This window comes from Prionailurus bengalensis, chromosome E4, assembly GCF_016509475.1.
Source record: "Prionailurus bengalensis isolate Pbe53 chromosome E4, Fcat_Pben_1.1_paternal_pri, whole genome shotgun sequence".
Taxonomy (NCBI): domain Eukaryota; kingdom Metazoa; phylum Chordata; class Mammalia; order Carnivora; family Felidae; genus Prionailurus; species Prionailurus bengalensis.
In genome coordinates, this window is record NC_057360.1 from 36,531,533 (window position 1) to 36,555,154 (window position 23,622).

The following is a 23,622-nucleotide window of genomic DNA, read 5'->3' on the forward strand; positions in this document are numbered from 1 at the left end:
CCCTCTCTCTCTGCCCCTCCCCCGTTCATGCTCTGTCTCTCTCTGTCCCAAAAATAAATAAACGTTGAAAAAAAAATTAAAAAAAAAAAAAAAAAAACTTCAAAATAAACTGTTAAATCTGTATTAGAGTCATGATTACATTTTCTTTTAAAAATTATTCTTTAGGGGCGCCTGGGTGGCGCAGTCGGTTAAGCGTCCGACTTCAGCCAGGTCACGATCTCGCGGTCCGTGAGTTCGAGCCCCGCGTTGGGCTCTGGGCTGATGGCTCGGAGCCTGGAGCCTGTTTCCGATTCTGTGTCTCCCTCTCTCTCTGCCCCTCCCCCGTTCATGCTCTGTCTCTCTCTGTCCCAAAAATAAATAAAACGTTGAAAAAAAAAAATAAATAAATAAAAATTATTCTTTAATAGTAGTCTCAAATACATTTAGTCTAATGGGTAAGTAGAAAGTAAGGAAGACGACAGATATAAGTGCTATAATACGGAAAGCATAAAATGCCAAGGGAAGTCCCAGGAGGTACATTCAATCCAGACCTGTGACATAAAGAAAAGCCTTCTTGAAGGAAATGACCTCTAAGCCAAGACCAGAAAGATGGGCAAAAGAGAGTACAAGTAGGAGATTAGCATTTCAGACAGACTCACATGTTCAAAGAATACAAATAAATGGTACAGAAGGGAAACTAATGTCCAATATAAAATACAGACCACTTTTTAAATAGATAATGGAAAGGGAGACAGAAATATAGGAGGCTAAAGATGTAAACAAAGGACTCGAAACAAGAAAACTTGATGGTGTTAAGTTGAACCTTATCTTGAAGATGTCAAAGGGGAGTCGGCTCTGGCATCAGTGTCTGGCTTGAAATAATGGCTCTACTACTTAAGAGTTGTGTGGCTTTCACTGGGTAAATTAAGTATTTTGTAGTTCCGTATCTTCATCTGTAGAATGGGAATTATAGTAGTCCCTTCACTTCACAGGGGCATTATTCGGATTAAATGAGCAAATACAGGCAAAGTACCTAGAAACTGCCTGGCACATTGTAAGGAACCAAAGACAGTTAGTGATAGGAGTAGAGTATTTGTTTTTTAGAGAGATCATTCCACTGTCTTTTAGATCATTCTAGCTTCACTGTGGAGAATAAATTAAATAGGGACAAAAACAGAAAGAAGAGTTGGGAATATGGGAATTAAGGACAGGACCCTAGAAATAAAGAGAAGTAGAGAGATTGAGGAGACATAAACGAGCCACAAACAATAGGATTTGATGACAGATTGGCAACAGAAATTGGGTGAGGGAAAGAGAAGTAAAAAATTAATACATAAAGTCTTTGGCCTGGGAAAGAAGCTTAAGTGAGAGCATTCACTGAAATAAGACCCACAAAAACAAGTACTCCAGGTAACTCACGTTACTCAGGTAACACAGCAGGCACAGTAATACAAAACTGAGTCGAGAACACAAAAAGAGGAATGCCACAAAATATCACAGAAGATAAAACACTTCAGTTGCATTATGGAAAAGGTACATCAGAGAAACAGGAAAAGGTCATCTGAGGCATGTGAAATGGCCCAGGAGCATAATGACCTGCAGTTTGTGTGAAAATAGGAAAAGTACTGCAAGACTGAAGGTAAATAAGAAGTACGACCCTAGGGTCAACTCTTCCTAATCTTCTTTCCTATCTAAAGACTGAGCAAAAGGTCTTAATGATTTCTGATGCCTTGGCCATTATTAAAAGATCATGGCTCCGTGGTCCTATGACTTCTGCTGATAGCCACCCTGAAAAAAAGAAAGGAAATCTTAAACAGAGTTTAAGATTTTCATAAAAATAACTAAAGGGTAACAAACTTTTGCCAGTTAAACAGCAAATACCCACTGTGGTCATCAACTAGTGGCACAGAAATTTCAGAAAGTCAGAAATCACACATCAGAGAAGAATTTTTAAATATTAGTATCTTTTATGCTATTAAATTATAAATCTTCCTGAAGGTCTATAAAGCAGTGAAATTCTCAAACTTGTTATTCACCTATAAAAATCACAGTCTACAGGAGCGCCTGGGTGGCTCAGTCAGTTAAGCATTCCACTTCAGCTCAGGTCATGATCTCACAGCTCGGGAGTTCAAGCCCCACTTAGGCCTCTGTGCCGACAGCTCAGAGACTGGAGCCTGCTTTGGATTCTGTGTCTCCCTCTCTGTCTCTCTCTCTCTGCCCCTCCCCGGCTCGCGCTCTGTCTCTTAAAAATAAATAAATGTTAAAAAAAAATTTTAAATGACAGTCTACATAAAGCAGTTTTATCTATGCCTCATCATAAATTAATAAACATTTGTGGCTTTGCAGTATTTTAACAAAACTATTAGTTCACACTTATGGAGTGTTTTCTACATGCCAGGCATGATGCTGAGTCCTTTACAGACTTCAGATCATTTCATTCTTATCATAATTCTGTCAGATCAGTAAAATTAGTCCCATTTTGCAAATGAGCAATTAAGAGAGATTAAGTCCCTGCCCAAAGCAACACTTCTCACAATCTATAAATATAGAGCCACTATTTAAACACAAACCTGTTTGATTTCAGCATTTATAAGATTTTATTTCTGACTCTCCCCTAAAAGTGTATTTTTTTCACAAAGACTGACTCCTCTCCTACAAGAAACATAGACTAACAATGGTCCAAAGAGGGCATGGTATGAGCTATAGAAATGTGCACCCTGAAAATGACAAGCAGAGAGTAGGGGGGATTAAGTATTCTGCAAAACAGCCTCAAGCCACTAAGCATAGAAGTGAACAACAGAGAACTAAGGGCAAAGGAGAGAGTATCTTGATAGCAGCAAAAATAAACAAAATTACTCCTTTTATACAGAAGCCTGAACCTCTCCCAGATGTATGAAGAGATACTGCAAGTACCAGTGGCATGGATGGGCGTCTTCTGCATTAATCTTCTCAGCCAGAGCCCTCAGTGTATTTGCAAAACACAAATTGGACATCAGTTCAATCTGTTTAGCAATCCTCAAACTGGTCACAGCTTCGTACTTCCCCTGGCTGTAAACACTTCTCCATTCTTCTCCAATCCCCAAAGTCCCCTTCCATCACTCAGACTAGAGGTAATTCAACATTTCCTGGAGTGTCAAAAGTCAAGTTTCGTCCTCTCATCACTGTTCCTCTCTACCCCATGCCCCCCAGAACACTCCTGCATGAAGCCTCACTCTCCCCCCTTACACTCATCTTCATGTTCACTCCTAATGTAACCAACTCTTTCAGATCCCTCAGATGCCCTCAGCTGAAATACTACAATCGCTAAACTAATTTCCCTGTTTCTGGTTTCTCCCACAACCAATCCATTCAGAAACCTCTTCCAGACTAATCTTCCTAACCTACTTATTTTGTTATGTTACACTCTCCTCAAGTTCCTTTCAAGGACCAACTCTTTAACAAGGCCATTAATGTTACCAAAACCCAGCCCCATTCACATTTACAGTTTCATCTCCTACTTCCCTCTACAAAATTCTGCACTGTACCTCCCACCACAAAAAAATCAAAACTCCTGAAATGTAATTTTGAGGTCCCACTGGCTCCTCCACCAACTAAAGAAGGAAAATACACTCGAGGAGCAGGTAATAAACCAATACCTATGACGAACCAACAAGTCTATGTAGAAGAACCAAAGGATAATGAATTGATATTATTTCTTTAGATTCAATAACACCCTGATTTCAAATTATAATGATACTGAGGGGGGGAAACTGTTATGATAAATTATTTTTTAAGTTTATTTTGAGAGAGAGAGAGAGCGAGAGAGAGCGAGAGAGAGAAAGAGCACGCGTGCACAAGTCGGGTAGGAGCAGAGAGAAGCAGAATCAGAATCCCAAGCAGGCTCTGCACCATCAGTGCAGAGCCAGATGTGGGGTTTTAACTCGTGAACCGTGAGATCATGACCTGAGCCGAGATTAAGAGTCGGAGGCTTAACCAACTGCGCCGCAAGTATTTTCAAAAGAGTTAAAATAAAATAGGTGGGTAGGATTTGGGTCAGCATTCCAAACAGAAAGAATATAGATTAATTGCTAACAGCACATTGAAACTTGCCTTCAAATCTTAGCTCTGCCTCTGATAAACAGTGTGATCTCAAGCAAGTTTCTTAAGCCTCAATTTGGAGGATGATTACTATCTCCTAGCAGTACTAGGTGAATTTGAAGATAAAATGAATTATGTACCTAAGGCACACTGTATACTGCCCAATACATATTAAGAGCTAAATAAAGAGCTTTTTAATTATTATTATTACTGAAGCATATCTCAGATCCAGTGAAAAGGCTATTTAGCAAGAAGCAGACAGTATATGACAATAGTAAGCAGTAAGAATGAGAAATATACACAGAGTACCTCAACCATCTGTAGTATTCAGAATATTCACCAAAAAGCATATAACAAACCCACTCTTCAAGGTCCTTGGCTAGATTCCTACATAAAGTTTGGTTCCTTTGGATATAAAGTGGTTAAACAAAATGGTATCTAAAGCTCCTTTCAGATCTAACCTTCAAAAAAGTGTGTAACTGCTGTGAATTGGAATTCTGGATGTTCATCACCATTACCTGGTTAACTGCTTTTGAAGTGTGCAAGGGCTTACTAATGTTCCACTAACCTCACAAACTTGGGGAACAAAGCAACATTTAAACCCCAAGTACAAAATTCCTAACCACCAACCAGTCACAAAGAGGGACAGCAACAGTTGCTTTCACTGAACAACTTACTGCACCTGAACTCGACAAATACATGACTGCCTTCATGTGAACCCAAGGTGAGGAGTCTTCAGGTCTCCTAGGAATTCTCAGGGGCAGTTTAAGAGGGAGAAAATAAAAAACAAAACAAGATGTGACCTGAACAGGAGGTCTGTTCTTGGGTCAGTGGACAAGAAAGAATCAAGAAGACCAAAAGAACAGTATTTCAAAATGCTAAACTGAGTCAGGAAGGCTCTAATCTAACTATACATTACTTGGGAACAAACCCAATTATATGTCATATGTCCAGATCATGTCTTCACTATCGGGACTTCTGCATACTTAAGATATTTATAAATCTATTCTTTCTCTAAAGAGCTAAATCAAATTAAGAGAGCATACCCCTCTTTTTATGTGGAAAATAGTCAAGAGCTGCATTATTGAATTAATATTAACATGCCCATTTACTGATTTTTTTCAGTGTAATTTCCTAGTCTTACCCAAAGATTTTCACATGCAGAAAGCTATCCTTCCACATATCAAAATCACCTTTCTATATACTTATTTCTGAATAAACTTCTCGAAACAAATATTTTTCTGTATACTTATTTCTGGATGAATTGCTTTAAACAATATTTTTATCAGCTTTCATTTTTATAAATTATGAGAACTGTAAGAATCATATCTGTGAACTTATGAGTAAGCTCATACTAATATCATTTTATAATTTTAAGTGATGAGATCGTTTTATCCCACTGTTCTGCAGACAAAAAAAATAAATAAATGAATCTGCTGAGCAGAGTTCCAGAAAAGTGCCGATTTCTATAAAAGTTAAAATTGGGGGGGCGCCTGGGTGGCTCAGTCAGTTAAGCGTCCGACTTCAGCTCAGGTCATGATCTCGCGGTCTGTGAGTTCGAGCCCCACGTCGGGCTCTGTGCTCACAGCTCAGAGCCTGGAGCCTGTTTCGGATTCTGTGTCTCCCTCTCTCTCTGACCCTCCCCTGTTCATGCTCTGTCTCTCTCTGTCTCAAAAATAAATAAACGTTAAAAAATAAAAATAAAAATAAATTGGTATTTAACCATGCATTATATAATTCATTTCAAAATGATAAATCTATAATATAAATTTTAAAAAATTTCTATTTACATAGATCATTTCAAAATAATGCATAATTTTGGTCAGACTAAATACTTAAGGAACTATAAAAGACTGTAATTTAAAATAAAAATGGAATAGGGGCACCTGAGTGGCTCAGTTGGTTAAGTGTCCAACTTCAGCTCAAGTCATGATCTCACAGTTTGTGAGTTCCAGCCCCATGTCAGGCTCTGTGTGGACAGCTCAGAGCCTGGAGCCTGCTTCAGATTCTGTGTTTTCTTCTCTCTCTGTCCCTCCCCCCACTCATGCTCACTCTCTCTCTCTCTCTCTCTCTCTCTCTCTCAAAAATAAACATTAAAAAATTTTTTAAAGTACAAATGAATTAAATTCATTCTGAATTCTCTCATTTTCTTTTAAGAGTCATTTTTATTAAGAAAGATAAGAATTATGTAAAAGTAAAAAATAAGAATTTAACTTATATACGTAAATGATTCAGACATTACTGTAACAAGCAGAGAACTAAATCATGGATTTACACCCGTTACTACTTACTTCAAGTAGACAGAAATAATAGAAGGGTATTCAACAAAGTATGGTATTGTCAGGTTTTTTTAACGGAAAAAAATTTTAAATGTTTCCAAATATATTCTATAGAGAAATCAAAAGAGTGTAAAAATATGTTGAAATTATAAACATTCAGTTCCTATTAGTTTTAATACAAGGGCTTCTTCATCACCCATCTACTTGGTAACTTTAAAAGATTTTCCAAACCAATTTGACAATAAATTTCATTTAAAAAAAAAAAAGAAGATTTTCCATATACATTCTGAACACATGGCTTCTTTTTCTTACAGTTGGTCAAGAGAAAATACTTATAGTAATTCATATGCTAGAGTAGTTGTTGCATTAACAGTAGTAATAATCATAGTACTCCAATTTTAAACGGTTTTAAACAATTATGTGGTTCCAACCTGGTCGCCAAAGTCCTCTGGGAATTTCCACAATACCACCGGATCTGTAAATAATTGACACACATCATTAAACAGAGGCCAGAGAACACATTTACACCAACATTCTTATAAAACTATCTTAAAATTGTCAAAGCTACTTTTAAAATGATTTTTAAATTTTTCTTTACATATTACAGTTGATGAGGTTAAAAATAAAGTATTTTGATCTTTAAATGACCTTTAGGAACAGGAACAAATAAAATTGGTAACTTAGATTATCAAAAACCATTTCCATAACTCACTTTTTTATTTATATACTTTAAAGATTCTGAAATATGAATTTTCAGATTTAACTACACTGAACACATTACCTTTAATTTGAAAAGAAAAATATAAATGTGTTAAATACATAATCAAATATATTATAGTTCTTAGAAATTAGACCAAGATATATCACCTTAAATTTCCATTTAAAATCCTAAATATTTAAGAACACCTATTAATGCATGCTTTATATCAAAATTCACTTTTAAGATTCCATATTTGCAACTCTATAAAGCCTTTTTTAAAATAATAGATATAAATTGGTAGGTATCAAGCTTACTTAAAATATAATTGATATCTGCAGGGCTTTTAGAGAAGTTTTTCCAATATATTTTATATACCTATTCATATATAAAAACCAATGTTATTTGATAAATATTCCCACTGGCTTTTCATTTTCATTGTTTCTCTCAATATTTCTTTTCTACTTAGTATATTAAAAATAAGCCCTTTTAATTAGCACTAATAAACATTTTGGTCATGTGCTTTTTAATTCTGTCAAAAAAAAAAAAACTTCTGAATACCTATAGATGTGCTTTCCAAGGACAGTGTACAATGGATAATACTACTTCTGAAAAAGCCTTTGAAAGCTCAAGATAATGTAAATAACAAGTACCACTGACACAACAGGATTTGAACTTCACTCCAAGCAAAAAGACTCAGTAGACCAAAGATATCACTTTATGCTCTCAGAGTAAAAAATTACAGTTCTATTCCATATTTTCCACTATTTCATGTTGCTTTTATAAAAATATAGTCCAAATTTCTATATTATATAGAATTTCTATATATTATATTTCTATATATTATAGAATATATAATTTCAAGATTTTAACTCTAAAACTCAATAATTACCTAGCAATATTTTTAGCATGAGCTACCTCCTCTTGCTGTATTACTTACTAAGTTCAAAAGAATTTTTTTCAATTGTTTTAAATTAAAAAGAAAGCATACTTTCTATAATTAACCTTTTACTTACTAAAGAATAAAAGGTTTCTACATAAGTCAATATAAATAAGAAATCATTTAAAATCATCAAGATTTAATCATCTTATATAAAAATAATGCATTATAAATTCACAAAGGTAATATTAAATGATCATGCCTTCATGTAAAACAAAGTGTATACATTTCTAAAATGAACGTGACATGCATTATAGGACACCTACAAATACTCAAGACATGGAAGATTATGTTGGAAAATACTTAATGTGTGAGTGTTACATTGGAAAATATATACATGTGAGTTAGTTTTACCAAAATGGTAGTTATTAGGATTTGAATCTCATAAATAAAATGAAAGTTATATGATGGAATCTTCATGAAATATAAAGTTATTACTTTGATAAATGTAATACACTAATGGCCATATAAGCAAATCAATTATACAGAAATGTAAACTAGTTCTTTCTTATAATTAACAGAGTTAAGGAGTTTCAATGTGAGTATTTACAATATCCCTTTGAACAACTCAATTTTATAGCTGTCATTTATGAAAATGTTTGATAAATTTTTTACATTTATGTCTTAAAACTAGAACATTTATCTTGTACAGATAATGGTTTGCCCCTGTTCACAGCATTTACCCAAGTATATTTTACTAACTCCCTTTTTCTCATCCCCCATTATACTGCTTTCTTTCTGTATCATCTGTTCTTTCACAGAGAGAATGAACAAGTGAATTCATGAAAACAGCATCTACTTGTTTATTCATTTGAAAATATCCTCTTTTCATTAAATGAAATTTACACATCAGCACTCAAAAATTTATTGTAACATAAATCCATATTTTGAAATGGATTAACTTAGATACTGCCTGTGTCGTTAGATTTATGCCATATCTGACACATCTCTGTAACAACTTTTCACGAGTACTGCAAAGGAAGAAAAAAAATGGCTCTGATAAAAACTATTATAACCTATCTTAAATTTATGCACAAAGACTGAAATTTTTTATTCCCTGAGGATTACTTTCCAGATACCAGATCCGATCTGGCAATGTTAGGTCAATTTTATGCTTATTTTATGGGTGAAAGGATGAGAACTGCTGGCAGAAATCACCACTGCTGGCGAGAACCGATATACACTGTGCTGTTCTCCTTAACCACGTCTGCCAGCAATTCAAGGGAGACTCTGTACCTTAACGTGAAAACAACCTTTGCTACCTACAATCTAGAAAACAAATAAATATGAAAGGAAGAATACTTGATTTGTACATAAATGTAGTTAATCTTTTAATTTATTTATTTATTTATTTATTTTTGAGAGAGAGAGAGAGAGAGAGAGAGAGAGAGAGAGAGAGAGTGAGTGTGTGTGTGTGTGTGTGTATGAGCAGGGGAAGGGCAAAGAGAAAGGGAGGAAAGAGAACACCAAGCAGACTCTGCTCATGCCCAAAGCCGGACATGGGGATTGAACTCACGGACCATGAGATCATGACCTGAACCAGAATCAAAAGTCAGACACTTAACCAACTGAACTACCCAGGTGCCCCAACATTTTATTTTAATAAGAGATTTTACACTGTAGTAAGGAAAATATAACATTTGTATGAAATCCGTAAATTTGGAATAAGAGTATTTAAAATATTATTTGTGCAAAACCATCACAAATATTACAAATTCATGACTAAGGCTTTTTTTTTAATGTAGGGTAAGGGGCACCTGGGTGGCTCAGTCAGTTAAGCATCTGACTTTGACTCAAGTCATGATCTTACAGTTTGTAGGTTCGAGCCCTGTGTTGGACTCTGTACCAACAGCTCAGAGCTTGGAGCCTGCTTCGGATTCTGTCTTCCTCTCTCTCTCTCTCTGCCCCTCCCCTGCTTACATTCTGTCTCTCTTCAAAACTAAATAAACACTAAATAACAATTTTGTTTTTTTAATGTAAGGTGAGATAAATTCAGCAAATTTTTTTTCCTTTTTAATCAGGTCTTTCACATTTTCTGGTCCCTAACTGAAAACAATAACTAAAATAATTTAAAATACCAGGGTAATAAAACTATGAAATTAAAACATGCAAAGAAAACTTTAATTTGCATAAATAAATAGCATTTACATAATTTTGTGGCATTCAGAGATGAGTATCTTTAAAAATATGTATTTATAAAATCACAGTTCAGAAACCAAATACTTTTGAAAGGTAGAATATATAATATTAGTGAGTAACTTGATGGAGTATAGCTTTCAGTGTTTGACTAACCTACCTTGCAGAATCAGAATTTTATGAATGAGGAAACTGAGGCCAAAACAAGGAGTCATAGTTATAAAGCTAGTCAATGTGAGAGACTAGAACCTTCTTAGTTGAGATGTAAAGAGCAGCGATTTTAAGTAATTTCTAGAATCAATACGTTTCTCTGTCCCGTTTAAGTTCAATTTATTCCATTCAAAAATCTATGCAGTGCTAAAGAAAGAGGAAAAGTCCCTGCCCTCCAAAGTCCTATAGCACACCTGGAACTCTCCAGTTTTTGTGCAAACTATTGTTTTAAACAAGGTATCCTGTAGAAACATTTGGACTGAACTTGAAAATTCACTGGCTTAATAATTGAAAAAAAAATTCTTAATGAAGAAATGGTGATGTCTCTTGAATGTAAATGAGCAAGACTCATTAAAGAAAATATCTAATTTTATTCTTCCACTGATAAAGATATAATGGTGAACTAAACAAAATCGGGTCTCTACAACTTATAGAAAATAAAGCATCTAATATATATAATGCAATAAAATTTAATGAGTATTATACTAAAAGGACAGGATACTACAGGACAACATATGGAAATCTAATCTAATTTAGAGTCACTAAGCTACTTAGGAAGGAAAGTACATGTAAATCAATGTCAAGCAAGTAAAGGATGATTTGGGTTCCAAAGTGGGCAGGGGACAACATTTCAGACTGGAGAAACAATATGCAGGAAGTCTTGGAAGTTAAGAGAAAGAACAATGCACTCTAGAAACTGGAACAAAACACAAGTTAACTATCTAGAATGCAGAGTGGAAGGAAGAGAATGTCAAGGGATGAAGCTGGAGAGGTTAGGGCCAGACTACAGAGTTTACAATGTATGCTGGGTATCATGGAAAGCCATTAAAGCAGATGATGACATAAACCAAAATCAGAAGTAGCAACTAGACATAAATAAAGAATACAGCAAGAGTGTGTGCTGTTATGAAAATCAAGGGAAGAAGTTATATCTAAAAAATTCTCAAACAAATGTGGCAAAACAGTAAGCAAGGTGACAACTAAAAAATGGTAACTATATGTAAAGCATAAAGCCATAATAAAATGAGATTCAATGGAAGGATAGGAAGGAGAAGGCAGATTCAGGAAGATTATGCAGTGAGTATGAATAAGGAAGACAGTGTATGGAGACAACTTATTTAACAAAGACTGTACAAGGAAGATGAAAGTAACAGTAGGAGGAGAGCGAGATGAAGCTAGATAGATTTGTCTCGTTGTTTTCTTTTAGAATGGTGCAGACTTGAACATGTTTAAATGATAATAGGAATTAATGAGCCAGCAGAGAGCCAAAAAGAAAAGAGATGATATCTCTGAGAAGGCAGGAAGAACGGGATCCTGATCATGATAGTGAGATGAGTCTTGGAGGGAAGCTGGAAATGTTTTCCATTATTGTAAGAAAAGAGAAGATATGAACACGAGATTTTAGAATCTGTGGTGCAAAAGCAAAAGTTTTGTGTAAAAATTGCCAATTATTTTCTGTAAAGTAGGAGCAAAGCTCTCTGCTTAAGAGAGAAGTTGTTGGCGGTTTAAGGAGGAAGTGTGAAATAACTGTTTCAGGCATAGTTGAGCACTCAATTTGGTAGGCATCCAACCTAGTGTTTAATGGCAACAATGTGCTATTTCCCCATCATCATCCAACAGTTTAGGCAGAGGAGATAATTGGTAGATTCAGTCAGGGTTGAGGTTTCTGTCAGTCATGAGTGATGGAAAGAAAATTTAAACAGAAGAGTAGTTATAGATACGAATTGCTGATTTAAAGCCAATAAAAAGGGAAGTGAGGTTTTCTTTTTTCTGTAAAGTCCATTATTACTAAATGTTATACCAAGTCACGCTAATGCATTTTAAAACAGTATACTTTCAGTAAAAAAAAAATCTGCTACATATATCTGAAGAAAATTGGACTGAAAAATAAGGTAAAATCAATACGTGGGGCATTTGTAATTATGAAATCAGGTGGCTGAACTTCTGGTCTTACACTAATGAATAAAAATGCTTTCGGTCTCTGATCAGAGGCAGGTATTGAAAAAGATAAAATCAATTTCCCTCCTCTCCTCCCTATCTCCTACTCCTTCCCTCCCAAGTTTATCATGTAAGTATCATTTTCTACATATGCTATTGTGTAAAAAAAAAAGACTGAAAGGCATGGAATTAGGTAAAGACAGTGAAAACTACTTTCTCCAGCTTTATTGATAATTGACATATAACATTAAGGTGTGCAATTTGATTCAATAAACACTTACGTGAAATGTTTTATAAGGCTAATTAACATAACACACATGCTTGAATAATTACTAATTTATTGTTTTTGTTGTTGTTATAGTGAGAACATTAAAGTTCTACCCTCAGAGCAATTTTCAATAATACAATATGGTATTGTTAACTATAGCCCTTATGCTATACATTAGATCCCTGGAACTTATTCATGTTATTGTAAGTTATTATAAGTTTGTACCCTTTGACCAACATCTCTCCCTCAGCTCCTGGCAACCACCATTCTACTCTCTCTTTCTTTGAGTTCCATGTTTTTAGAGTCCCATATGAGTGAGATCATAGAGTATATGTCTTTCTCTGACTTATTTCACTTAGAATAACACCCTCAAGATCAATCTATATTGCTGCAAATGGCAAGATGTTCTTTTTATTTAGGGCTGAATATATTTCATTATATACATGCAGGTATATATAATATTTCACCTCACACATACACACACATATACATCACATTTTCTTTAACCATCCATCCATTGATGGACATTTAGGTTGTTTTCATATCTTGACTGTTGGGAATAATGTTGCAATGAACATGGGAGTACAAGTATCTCTTCAAGATAGTGATTTCATCTTCTTCAGATACATACCCAGAAGTGGTGTGTGTGTGTGTGTGTGTGTGTATGTATGTATGTATGTATGTATGTGTGTGTGTATATATAAATTTTTTGAGAGAGAGAGAGAGAACATGAGCTGAGAAGAGAAGCAGAGGAAGAGAGAGAGAGAGAGGAGAGAGAATCTTAAGCAGGGCTTGATCCCACAACTGGGAGATCATGACCTGAGCTGAAATCAAGAGTCAGACACTCAACCAACTGAGCCACCCAGGTGCCCCTCCTCTGCCTATTTTTTAAATGAAATTATTTGGGTTTTGTTACTGTACGAGTTCTGTGTTCCATTTATATTTTGGATATTAACCCCTTACCAGATATATAAGCCAAAAACTGTATGATCTCACTCATATGTGGAATCTAAACACACACATATATATATAGTTTGCAAATAATTTTCTCCCATTCTGTAGGTTGCCTTTTCATTTTCTTGATTGTTTCTTTTGATATACAGAAGCTTTTTAGTTTGATGTAGTCTCATTTAATGATTTCTGCTTTTGTGGCTTGTGCTTCTGGTGTCATATCCAAAATATCATTGATAAGATTGATGTCAAGGAACTTATCATCTATATTTTCTTCTAGGAGTTTTTTTTTAAATGTTTATTTATTTTGAGAAAGAGCACATGCAAACAGGGAAGGGGCAGAGAAAGAGACAGAGAGAGAGAATCCCAAGCAGTCTCTGTACTGTCAGTGCAGAGCCCAATGTGGGGCTCAACCTCATGAAACTAAGTTCATGACTTGAGCTGAAACCAAGAGTTGGATGCTTAATGAACTGAGCCACTTAGCCACCCCTCTTCTAGAAGATTAATGGGTTCAGATCTCATGTTTAAGTCCTCAAAATCCATTCAAGTTTTTGTGACTGATGTAAAACAGAGATCCAACTTCATCCATTTGTATGTGGATATCCAGTTTTCCCAACACCATTTATTTAAAGAGACTATCCTTTCCACACTGAGTACTCTTGGCTCCCTTGTGAAGTATTTGTTGACCAAGTACATATGGATTTATTTCAGGGCTCTGTATTCTGTTCCATTGGTCCACATGTCTGTTTTTATGCCAGTACCATACTGTTTTTATTATTATAGTTTGTAACACGATTTGAAATTTGGAAGTGTGATGCCTCTAGTTTTGTTCTTTCTCAATATTTTTTTTGTTTTTGGTTTTGGTTTTTTGATATTTGGGATCTTTTGTGGTTCCCTATAAATTTTAGGATTGTTCTTCAAGTTCTATGAAAAAAATTCCATCAGGATTCTGATAAATATTGTATTTATATACAAAATAAAAATCATCTATGACTCTATAGATGGATTTGGTTAATATGAACAAAATGTTAACAATATTAATTCTTACAATCTATGATCATGAAATATCTTTCCATTTATTTGTGTCTTCAATTTCTTTCTTCAGTGTCTTACAGTTTTCAGTGTTTTTATCTTTCACTTGATTACACTCATTTCTAAGTATTTTACTGTCTTTGATACTCGTATAAATGGACTGTGTTATTTTTCAGATAGTTCACTGTTAGTGTAGAGGAATGCAACTTATTTTTGTATGCTGATTCTGCATCCTGAAATGTTTCTAAATTTGTTTATGAGCTCTAAAAATTTTTTGGTGGAGTCTTTAGGATTTCCTATATCAAGATCATGTCATCAGCAAAAAATTTGCTTCTTTCTTTCCCATTTGGATGCCTTGTATTTCTTTTCTTGTCTAACTGCTCTAGCTAAGACTTCTAGTACTATGTTAAGTAAGAGTGGTAAGAGTGGGCCTCCTTGTCTTGTTCGTGATCTCAGAGGGTAAGTTTCCACCTTTTACCACTAAGTATAATGTTAGCTGTAGGGCTGTCACAAGTATACTTTATTATGTTGTGGTATGTTCTTTCTATATCTAATTTGTTGAGAGGTTTGCTTTTTTAATTTTTAAAAAAAATTTTAAGTTTATTTTTGAGAGAGAGACAGAGAGAGTGAGTGGGGGAGGCGCAGAGAAAGAGGGAGAGAGAGAATCCCAAGCAGGCCCCATACTGTCAGCATGGAGCCGGATGTGGGATTCAAACCCACAAACTGTGAGATCATGACCCGAGCCGAAACCAAAAGTCAGATGCTCAACCGACTGAGCCACCCAGGTGCCCCTAATTTGTTGAGAGTTTTAATCATGAAAGATCAAACTTATCAAACACTTTTCCTGATCTGTTGAGATGATACGACTTTTATCTTTCCTTCTATTAATGTGGTATATCACATTTATGGATTTTCACATGTTGAACCATCTTTGAATCCCAGAAATAAATCTCATTTGCTCCTAGTTTTTTATCTTTTTGTTTGTTTGTTTCAAGATCTAACTGGCTTTATTAAGTGATTCATAAATTAGGCAGCACACCATCTAGCAAGTAGAGGGGAAGTCCTGGTAAATGATCCTTTTAATGTGCCACTGATTTGGGTTTGCTACCATTTCATTGAAAGTTTTTGCATCTATATTCATCAGGAATATTGGCCTATAATTTTCTTTTCTTTTATTATCCTTATCTTGCTTTTGGTGTCAGTGTAATACTGGCCTTATAAAATGAGTTTGGGAATGTTCTCTCCTTTTCAATTTTTTGGAAGAGAATAATAAGAACTGGCATTTATTCTTCTTAAATGTTTGGCAAATTCACCCACAAAGCCATCTGGTCTTAGGCTTTTCTTTAATGGGAAGTTAACTAATGATTAAATCTCCTTATTCATCATTGGTCTGTTCAGATTTTCTAATTCTTCCTGATTCAGACATGGTAGGTCATGTGTTTGAATGGCTGAATGTATCCATTTTTTTAGGTTGTCTAATTGTTGACATACAGTTGTTCATGGCAGTCTTTTATTTTTATGATACTTTGTATTTCTATGGTATCACTTGTAATATCTCCTTTTTCATTTATAATTTTATTTATTTGAGTCCTTCCTTTTTTACTTGGTAAATCCAACTAAAGTTTTGTGAATTTTATTTAACTTAAAAAAAAAACAATTCTTAGGGATGCCTGGGTGGCTCAGTCATGATCTCAGGGTTTGTGAGTTAGAGCCCTGCATCAGGCTCTATGTTGACAACTCAGAGCCTAGAGCCCGTTTCAGATTCTGTGTCTCCCTCTCTGTCTCTGCCCCTCCCTTGCTCGCTCTCTCTCTCTCTCAAAAATAAATATTTAAAAAGGTTATTAAGAAAATACAACTCTTAGTTTTGAAGATCTTTTCTATTACTTCTCTATTCTCCATTTATATCTGCTCTAATCTTTGTCTCCTACCTTCTGCTAATTTTCAGCTTCATTTGTTCTTTTTCTAGTTCTTTGAGGTGTAAAGTTGCTTATTTGTTTTTCTCTAATGTAGGCATTTATTGCTATAAACTTCCCCTTTGTACTGCTCTTACTCCATGCCATGAGTTTTGTTATGTTATGCTTCCATTTTTGTTTTAGTATATTTTTACATCTCTTTTGATGTAATCTTTAATGCATTAATGGCTCAGCAGTATGTTAATACTTTCCACATATTTTTTTAATTTTCCACTTTTCCTCTTGTTATTTGTTTCTAGTTTGATACCATTATGGTTGGAAAAAATAATTCAATCCTTTTAAGTTCACTGAGACTTGCACAGCAAAGGAAACAACAAAACTAAAAGGCAACCAATGGAATGGGAAAAGATATTTGCAAATGAAATATCGAACAAAGGGCTAGTATCCAAAATCTATAAAGAGCTCACCAAACTCCACACCCGAAAAACAAATAATCCAGTGAAGAAATGGGCAGAAAACATGAATAGACACTTCTCTAAAGAAGACATCCAGATGGCCAACAGGCACATGAAAAGATGCTCAACATCGCTCCTCATCAAGGAAATACACATCAAAACCACACTCAGATACCACCTCATTTTAGCCAGAGTGGCTAAAATGAATAAGTCAGGAGACTATAGATGCTGGCAAGGTTGTGGAAAAACGGGAACTCCCTTGCACTTTTGGTGGGAATGCAAACTGGTGCAGCTGCTCTGGAAAACAGTGTGGAGGTTCCTCAAAAAATTAAAAATAGACCTACCCTATGACCCAGCAGTTACACTGCTAGGATTTTACCCAAGAGATACAGAAGTACTGATGCATAGGGGCACTTGTACCCCAATGTTTATAGCAGCACTCTCAACAATAGCCAAATTATGGAAAGAGCCTAAATGTCCATCAACTGATGAATGGATAAAGAAATTGTGGTTTATATACACAATGGAGTACTACATGGCAATGAGAGAGAACGAAATATGGCCCTTTGTAGCAACGTGGATGGAACTGGAGAGTGTGATGCTAAGTGAAATAAGCCATACAGAGAAAGACAGATACCATATGTGTTCACTCTTATGTGGATCCTGAGGAACTTAACAGAAACCCATGGGGGGAGGGGAAGGAAAAAAAAAAAAAAGAGGTTAGAGTGGGAGAGAGCCAAAGCATAAGAAACTCTTAAAAACTGAGAACTGAGGGTTGATGGGGGGTGGGAGGGAGGGGAGGGTGGGTGATGGGTATTGAGGAGGGCACCTTTTGGGATGAGCACTGGGTGTTGTGTGGAAACCAATTTGACAATAAATTTCATATATTGAATAAATAAATAAATAAATTCACTGAGACTTATTTTGTGAACTAATATATAGTCTATCCTAGAGACAGTTTCCCTGTGTTCTTGAGAAGAATGTGTGTTCTCCTGTTATTGGACAGCGCATTCCGTATAGGTCTGCTAAAGCCATTTGATCTAAAGTATGGTTCAAGTCAATGTTTCCTTATTGATTTTCTGCCTGGATGATTTATCCATTGTTGAAAGCAGGGTATTAAAGTCCTCTACTATCACACTGGTATCTATTACTCCCTTCAGATCTGTTGGTATTTCCTTGATATCTTTAGGTATTCTGATGTAGGATGCATATGTATTTACAATTGTACAATCTTCACAAACTGACCCCTTTGTCATCATATCAGGACTTTGTCTCTTGTTACAACTTTTGACTTAGTCTATTTTGTGTAATGCAAATAGTTATCTCTGCTCACTTTTTTCCATCACTTCTCTTTGAGCCTTAAGTTAGTCTCTTAAAGCATATAGCTGGGTGTTGTTTTCTTACTCCTCAGCCACTGTATGCCTTTGATTGAACAATTTAGTCCACTTATATTTAAAGAAATTATTTATAGGTAAGGACATACTATTATCATCTTGTTAATTGTTTTCTGGCTGTTTGGTAGTTTCCTTTCTTCTGTCTTTGTGACTTTCCATAGTGGTATCTTTCCTCTCTTTATCTTGTATCTACTATAGATTTTGTTTTCTGCTCACTGAGGCCTACTTGGAAAACTTTACAATCACACTCAAAAACTCCTCCCTTTAGTTCCCGACATAAACACATTTTATGTTTTTGATGTCATACTTGACATCTTTTTCATATTGCACATCCATTAACAAATTATCATAGCTATAGCTATTTGTAATACTTATGTCCTTCAACCTGTTTTTTTAACTGTTACTTTTGAAAGAGAGAGTGTATGTACATGCATGTGAGTGGGGGAGGGGTGGAAAGAGGGAGACAGAGGATCCAGAACGGGCTCTGTGCTGACAGCAGAGAGCCCAATGCAGGGCTTGAATTCACGAACCGTGAGATCATGCATGGACTGAGCCAAAGTTGGACATTTAACCAACAGAGCCACCCAGGTGCCCCTGTCCTCCAACCTTGATACTGGAGTAAACTCGTTAAGATACCACCTATTATAGTATTAAAGCATTCTGAAGTTGGCAACATAATTGCCTTTACCAAGTGGGTCATTTTTTTTCATGTTTTCACGGTTCATGTCCTTTCATTTCAACTTGAATAAGTTCTTTCAACATTTTTTGTAAGGCAGCTATAGTGTTGATGAACTACCTCAGCTTGTATTTCTTTCAAAAAGTCTTTATTCCAACCTTCACTTCTGAAGGACAACTTCGCTGGATAAAGTATTGTTGGTTGGCAGTCTTTTTCTTTCAGCATTCTGAATAGACCATTCTACTCTCTCCTGGTCTGCAAGGTCTCTGTTGAAAAATCTGCTCCTACCCTTCATGAGAAATATTTTTCTCTTGCTGCTTCTTAAAATTCTCTCTTTGGGGCGCCTGGGTGGCTCAGTCGGTTAAGCGTCCGACTTTGGCCCAGGTCATGATCTCACATCCGTGAGTTCAAACCCCGCGTCGGGCTCTGTGCTGACAGTGCAGATCCTGGAGCCTGTTTCAGATTCTGTGTCTCCCTCTCTCTCTGCCCCTCCCCTGCTCATGCTCTCTCTCTCAAAAATAAACATTAAATTTTTTTTAAGGTTTTCTATATTTGTTGCACTTCACATTTGTTCTTATACTGTTTTCCTGATATATTTAAATTGTTTATCTGTGTTCTCTTATAGCACTTAAGCATCATTAAAACAATTATTATCAATTCTTTATCAAGAAATACCCAGATTTCCATTTCTTTGGGGCTAGTTACTGAAGATTCACTGTACTCCTTTGATGGAGTCATATTTCACTGATTCTTCATGATCTCTGTAGCCTTACATAGGTGTCTACACATTTGACTTTCACCTGCAAGTTGGGGCATAATGGAGTGTGCTGTGACTCCATAGCTAGTGGTGTCAGGCACCAAGTGCAGAGATGTGTAGTGGCATCAAGTCTGGGGCTGTGTGGTGGCCCATTCAGCTCAGGCCATTGAGGTCCACAGCATTTCCAACCACACAATCCCTGGCAAATACTGCAGGGCATCCACTGAGGCTACAAGGACCGTGAGGGTCCTCAACAGTGCCTCCAGGTCCACTGGCTAGGGACTAGAACAAGCAGCAGTAATAGCCAGTGCTAGAGGTGTGCTCTCAGCATGTATTATCTTGAACTACTAGTGGCTGCTCATGTGTCTCACCATGAGTGCATGGCAGTGGAGGCTAACGATGGGGATCCAGCCAGGGGCACAGCTGGAAGGGCTAGCTCCAGTTGAGCACAATGATGCAGGCCAGTGACATAATCCAGGCCTACAAGCATCTGTGGGGCCCTGGCTCTCCTGTGGCCACACAGTCCTCCCCCAGGCATGCACATAGCAGAGGAGACTGGTGATAGGTGTCAGACTGGTACTATGCAAGTACACAGCTGGAAAACCTAACCCTGAGTGTTTGCACAGTTGTGGGGGTCACCCATGGAGGTGTCTAGGATGGTGTCTTGCATCCATATAGCTGTAGAGGCCTGGGCTGCTGCCAGTGTAGTTCCTAGGCTCAAAACAGGCTGGGTGGGTGGGAGGAGCAGAAAGAACTCAGGCAGCTGGCATCAGTGAACACAAATATCTGTGGGGTGAAAACCAATAAAATTCACAGAGCAGGTCAACTGGGAAACACAGTTATTCCCACTGTGTGACTACTATTGAAAGCATGCTTTTCTCTCTCATTCCTAGCCATCACTATATATACCAGCTTTGCTAGTCTTTGCATGGAGTAACACTGAACCAGGACCTTAATGTGGTGCCCCAAAAGTGGGGAAATTCACCCACTATCCCCCTCCTTGGAATGGAAACTCTTTCTAGATGGAAAGTTCCCTCTTGGCACTGAGCAATGTCAGCTTGGGAATGAGGTGATGCAGGCATAATAAAGCTGTTTTTCTGTCTCCAGTGTAGCTATTCTCAAGTTTTCTGTTACACTGTGTTGCTAATTTCTTAAGTGGACTCCAGGTCTCTCAGAGAACTGTTTTTGTTTTGTGACAGCTATCTAATTGTTAATCATTATTGGGGAATGGAGTCTGGGGTCCCTGATTGTGCCATCTTGTGCTGATGTCGCACCCCTAAAAATTTAATTTTCACTACCTCTACCAAAATAGTTTGCAAATTCAATTACTGTAATGTTATATCTAGTCTGACCATAATAAAAGTATTTTAAAAAGCAACTCATTGTCTCATTGAGGGCCACGGATGACCTTGGTAAAGCCATAGATCCAGAAAACCAATATCCTGCCATTTTTCCTTGGCACACACTCCAGTGTAAAGATCTCACTTTCTTAGATATCTTATCACCTCTACTGATCAACAACAACAACAAAAAACCAGTAATCATAGATTGCATAACTTTATAAACTTTAAGACTACTAGCAACAGTAAAAGTAAAAACAGGGGCGCCTGGGTGGCTCAGTCGGTTAAGCGTCCAACTTTGGCTCAGGTCATGATCTCGCGGTCCGTGAGTTCGAGCCCCACGTCGGGCTCTGTGCTGACAGCTCAGAGCCTGGAGCCTGTTTCAGATTCTGTGTCTCCCTCTCTCTCTGAACCTCCCCCATTCATGCTGTCTCAAAAATAAATAAATGTTAAAAAAAATTTTTTAAAAATGTAAAAACAAATTCATTGCTGAAAAATGTCAAATTCAGGCTACATTTAATCTTAATAAAATATACATAGTAAGGTATTTTTACAAATTATTTTAAAGTTAACATACAGATGATTAACAGAATTTTAGCAACTTCTTAAAGGTCTACTTCAGTAGTTCTCAAACGTTAGCATGCAACACAAAATGTGTAGACAGCTTGTTAAGACATAGCTCTCTGGGTCCCATTTCCAGAACTTCTAAGTCAATAGTCAAAGTTGTGTCTGAGAAAATGCATTTCTCACAAGTTCCCTAGTGATACCAATGCTACTGACCTTAAGAACTAATAGCATAAAATTGGTGCAGCCACTCTGGAAAACAGTGTGGAGGTTCCTCAAAAAATTAAAAATAGATCTACCCTATGACCCAGCAATAGCACTGCTAGGAAATCCCAAGGGATACAGGAGTACTGATGCATAGGGGCACTTGTACCCCAATGTTTATAGCAGCACTCTCAACAATAGCCAAATTATGGAAAGAGCCTAAATGTCCATCAACTGATGAATGGATAAAGAAATTGTGGTTTATATACACAATGGAGTACTATGTGGCAATGAGAAAGAATGAAATATGGCCCTTTGTAGCAACATGGATGGAACTGGAGAGTGTGATGCTAAGTGAAATAAGCCATACAGAGAAAGACAGATACCATATGTGTTCACTCTTATGTGGATCCTGAGAAACTTAACAGAAACCCATGGGGGGAGGGGAAGGAAAAGAAAAAAGAGGTTAGAGTGGGAGAGAGCCAAAGCATAAGAGATTCTTAAAAACTGAGCACAAACTGAGGGTTGATGGGGGGTGGGAGGGAGGGGAGGGTGGGTGATGGGCATTGAGGAGGGTACCTTTTGGGATGAGCACTGGGTGTTGTATGGAAACCAGTTTGACAATAAATTTCATATATTGAAAAAAAAAAGAATAGCATAGACCATGTATAGCATTATGTATCATATGTTAAAGAATATAGGGAGTGATGCCTGTTGGCTCAGCTCGTTAAGCATCCAACTCTTGACTTTTGACATCAGTGACTCCTGATATTGGCTCAGGTCAGGATCTCATGGTTCATGAGAGCAAGCCCCACACTGGGCTCTGTGCTGACAGCATGGAGCCTGCTTAGGATTCCCTCTCTCCCTCTCTCTCTGTCCTGCCCCCACTCATATGAGTGTACCCTACCTCTCTAAAAATAAATATGCATTAAAAAAATTTTTTTAAAGAATTTAGTATTTCTTGACTGGAAATATTCTTTAAAATACGCCAATGAATAATTCAGAATTTCCTTTATTACATATATATTTTGTTTGGCAAAAGGTATATCTTCAGAGGGCTACGAAGAAATATCAACCATAACAGTTATAGCAAGAGGTAATATTTGCAAGAAAAGTGTTACTAAATCTTAAAAAAACAATTTTGTCTAAAAAACCATTCCTGTGCTGATAATTACTAATCCTATAATTCTACTTCTATAGAACAATGAAAATCATTTCATTTCAAAGTTAAGTGCTTTATGACATCGGAACCATATGATTTATGGAACAATGATGGGGAGCTATGGTTATATTCACATGAAGATGAATTATTCCTTTTATCACTACATGCCACACAAACACTGGTAGTCCATATCTAAATAAGATATATGTCTTTTTGTACCTTATTATCTAAGATATCTGTGAGAAAATACTTTTTGTTGTGCTTTCTTACAATACTTTCTTTCATAGAATTTAAGCAATTAGTTCCAACTTGAATAACAGAAAGAATGAATGCCAGTATCTGTGAATGCAAAAACTAATTTAAGGTCTCTGTTTTGTTTTTTCCTCCCCTTTTGGAGTTTCCAAAAAAAAAAGGTTCATTGTGTATGAATAGAATGATAGAGTTTTCCGAATGGGAGAGGACCCTAATGATTCTTTTTTATCACTCTATACTCAGGAAGTTCTATTGTATCCCATGTCTGAAGCTAGTATATTGAAGCCAAGACTAGAATCCAGATATCCTTGTTTCTAATATGACATCCTTTCTAAAATATGCTGCTGCATATAAAAGCACACTATAAATAAGCCGAATTTTTTCTACTTTGTTGATCT

General features: G+C 36.3%; 1 protein-coding gene across 2 annotated transcripts in view; it reads right to left on the reverse strand.

Moving 5' to 3' along the window:
* DENND1B (DENN domain containing 1B) overlaps positions 1-23,622 on the reverse strand; it is a 261,965-nt gene that overhangs the window by 184,063 nt on the left and 54,280 nt on the right. For both annotated transcript variants that reach the window (XM_043567911.1, XM_043567912.1), the window contains exon 3: positions 6,767-6,810. In XM_043567911.1, the coding sequence (XP_043423846.1) occupies positions 6,767-6,810 (44 nt within the window). The remainder of the gene's footprint in view (positions 1-6,766; positions 6,811-23,622) is intronic.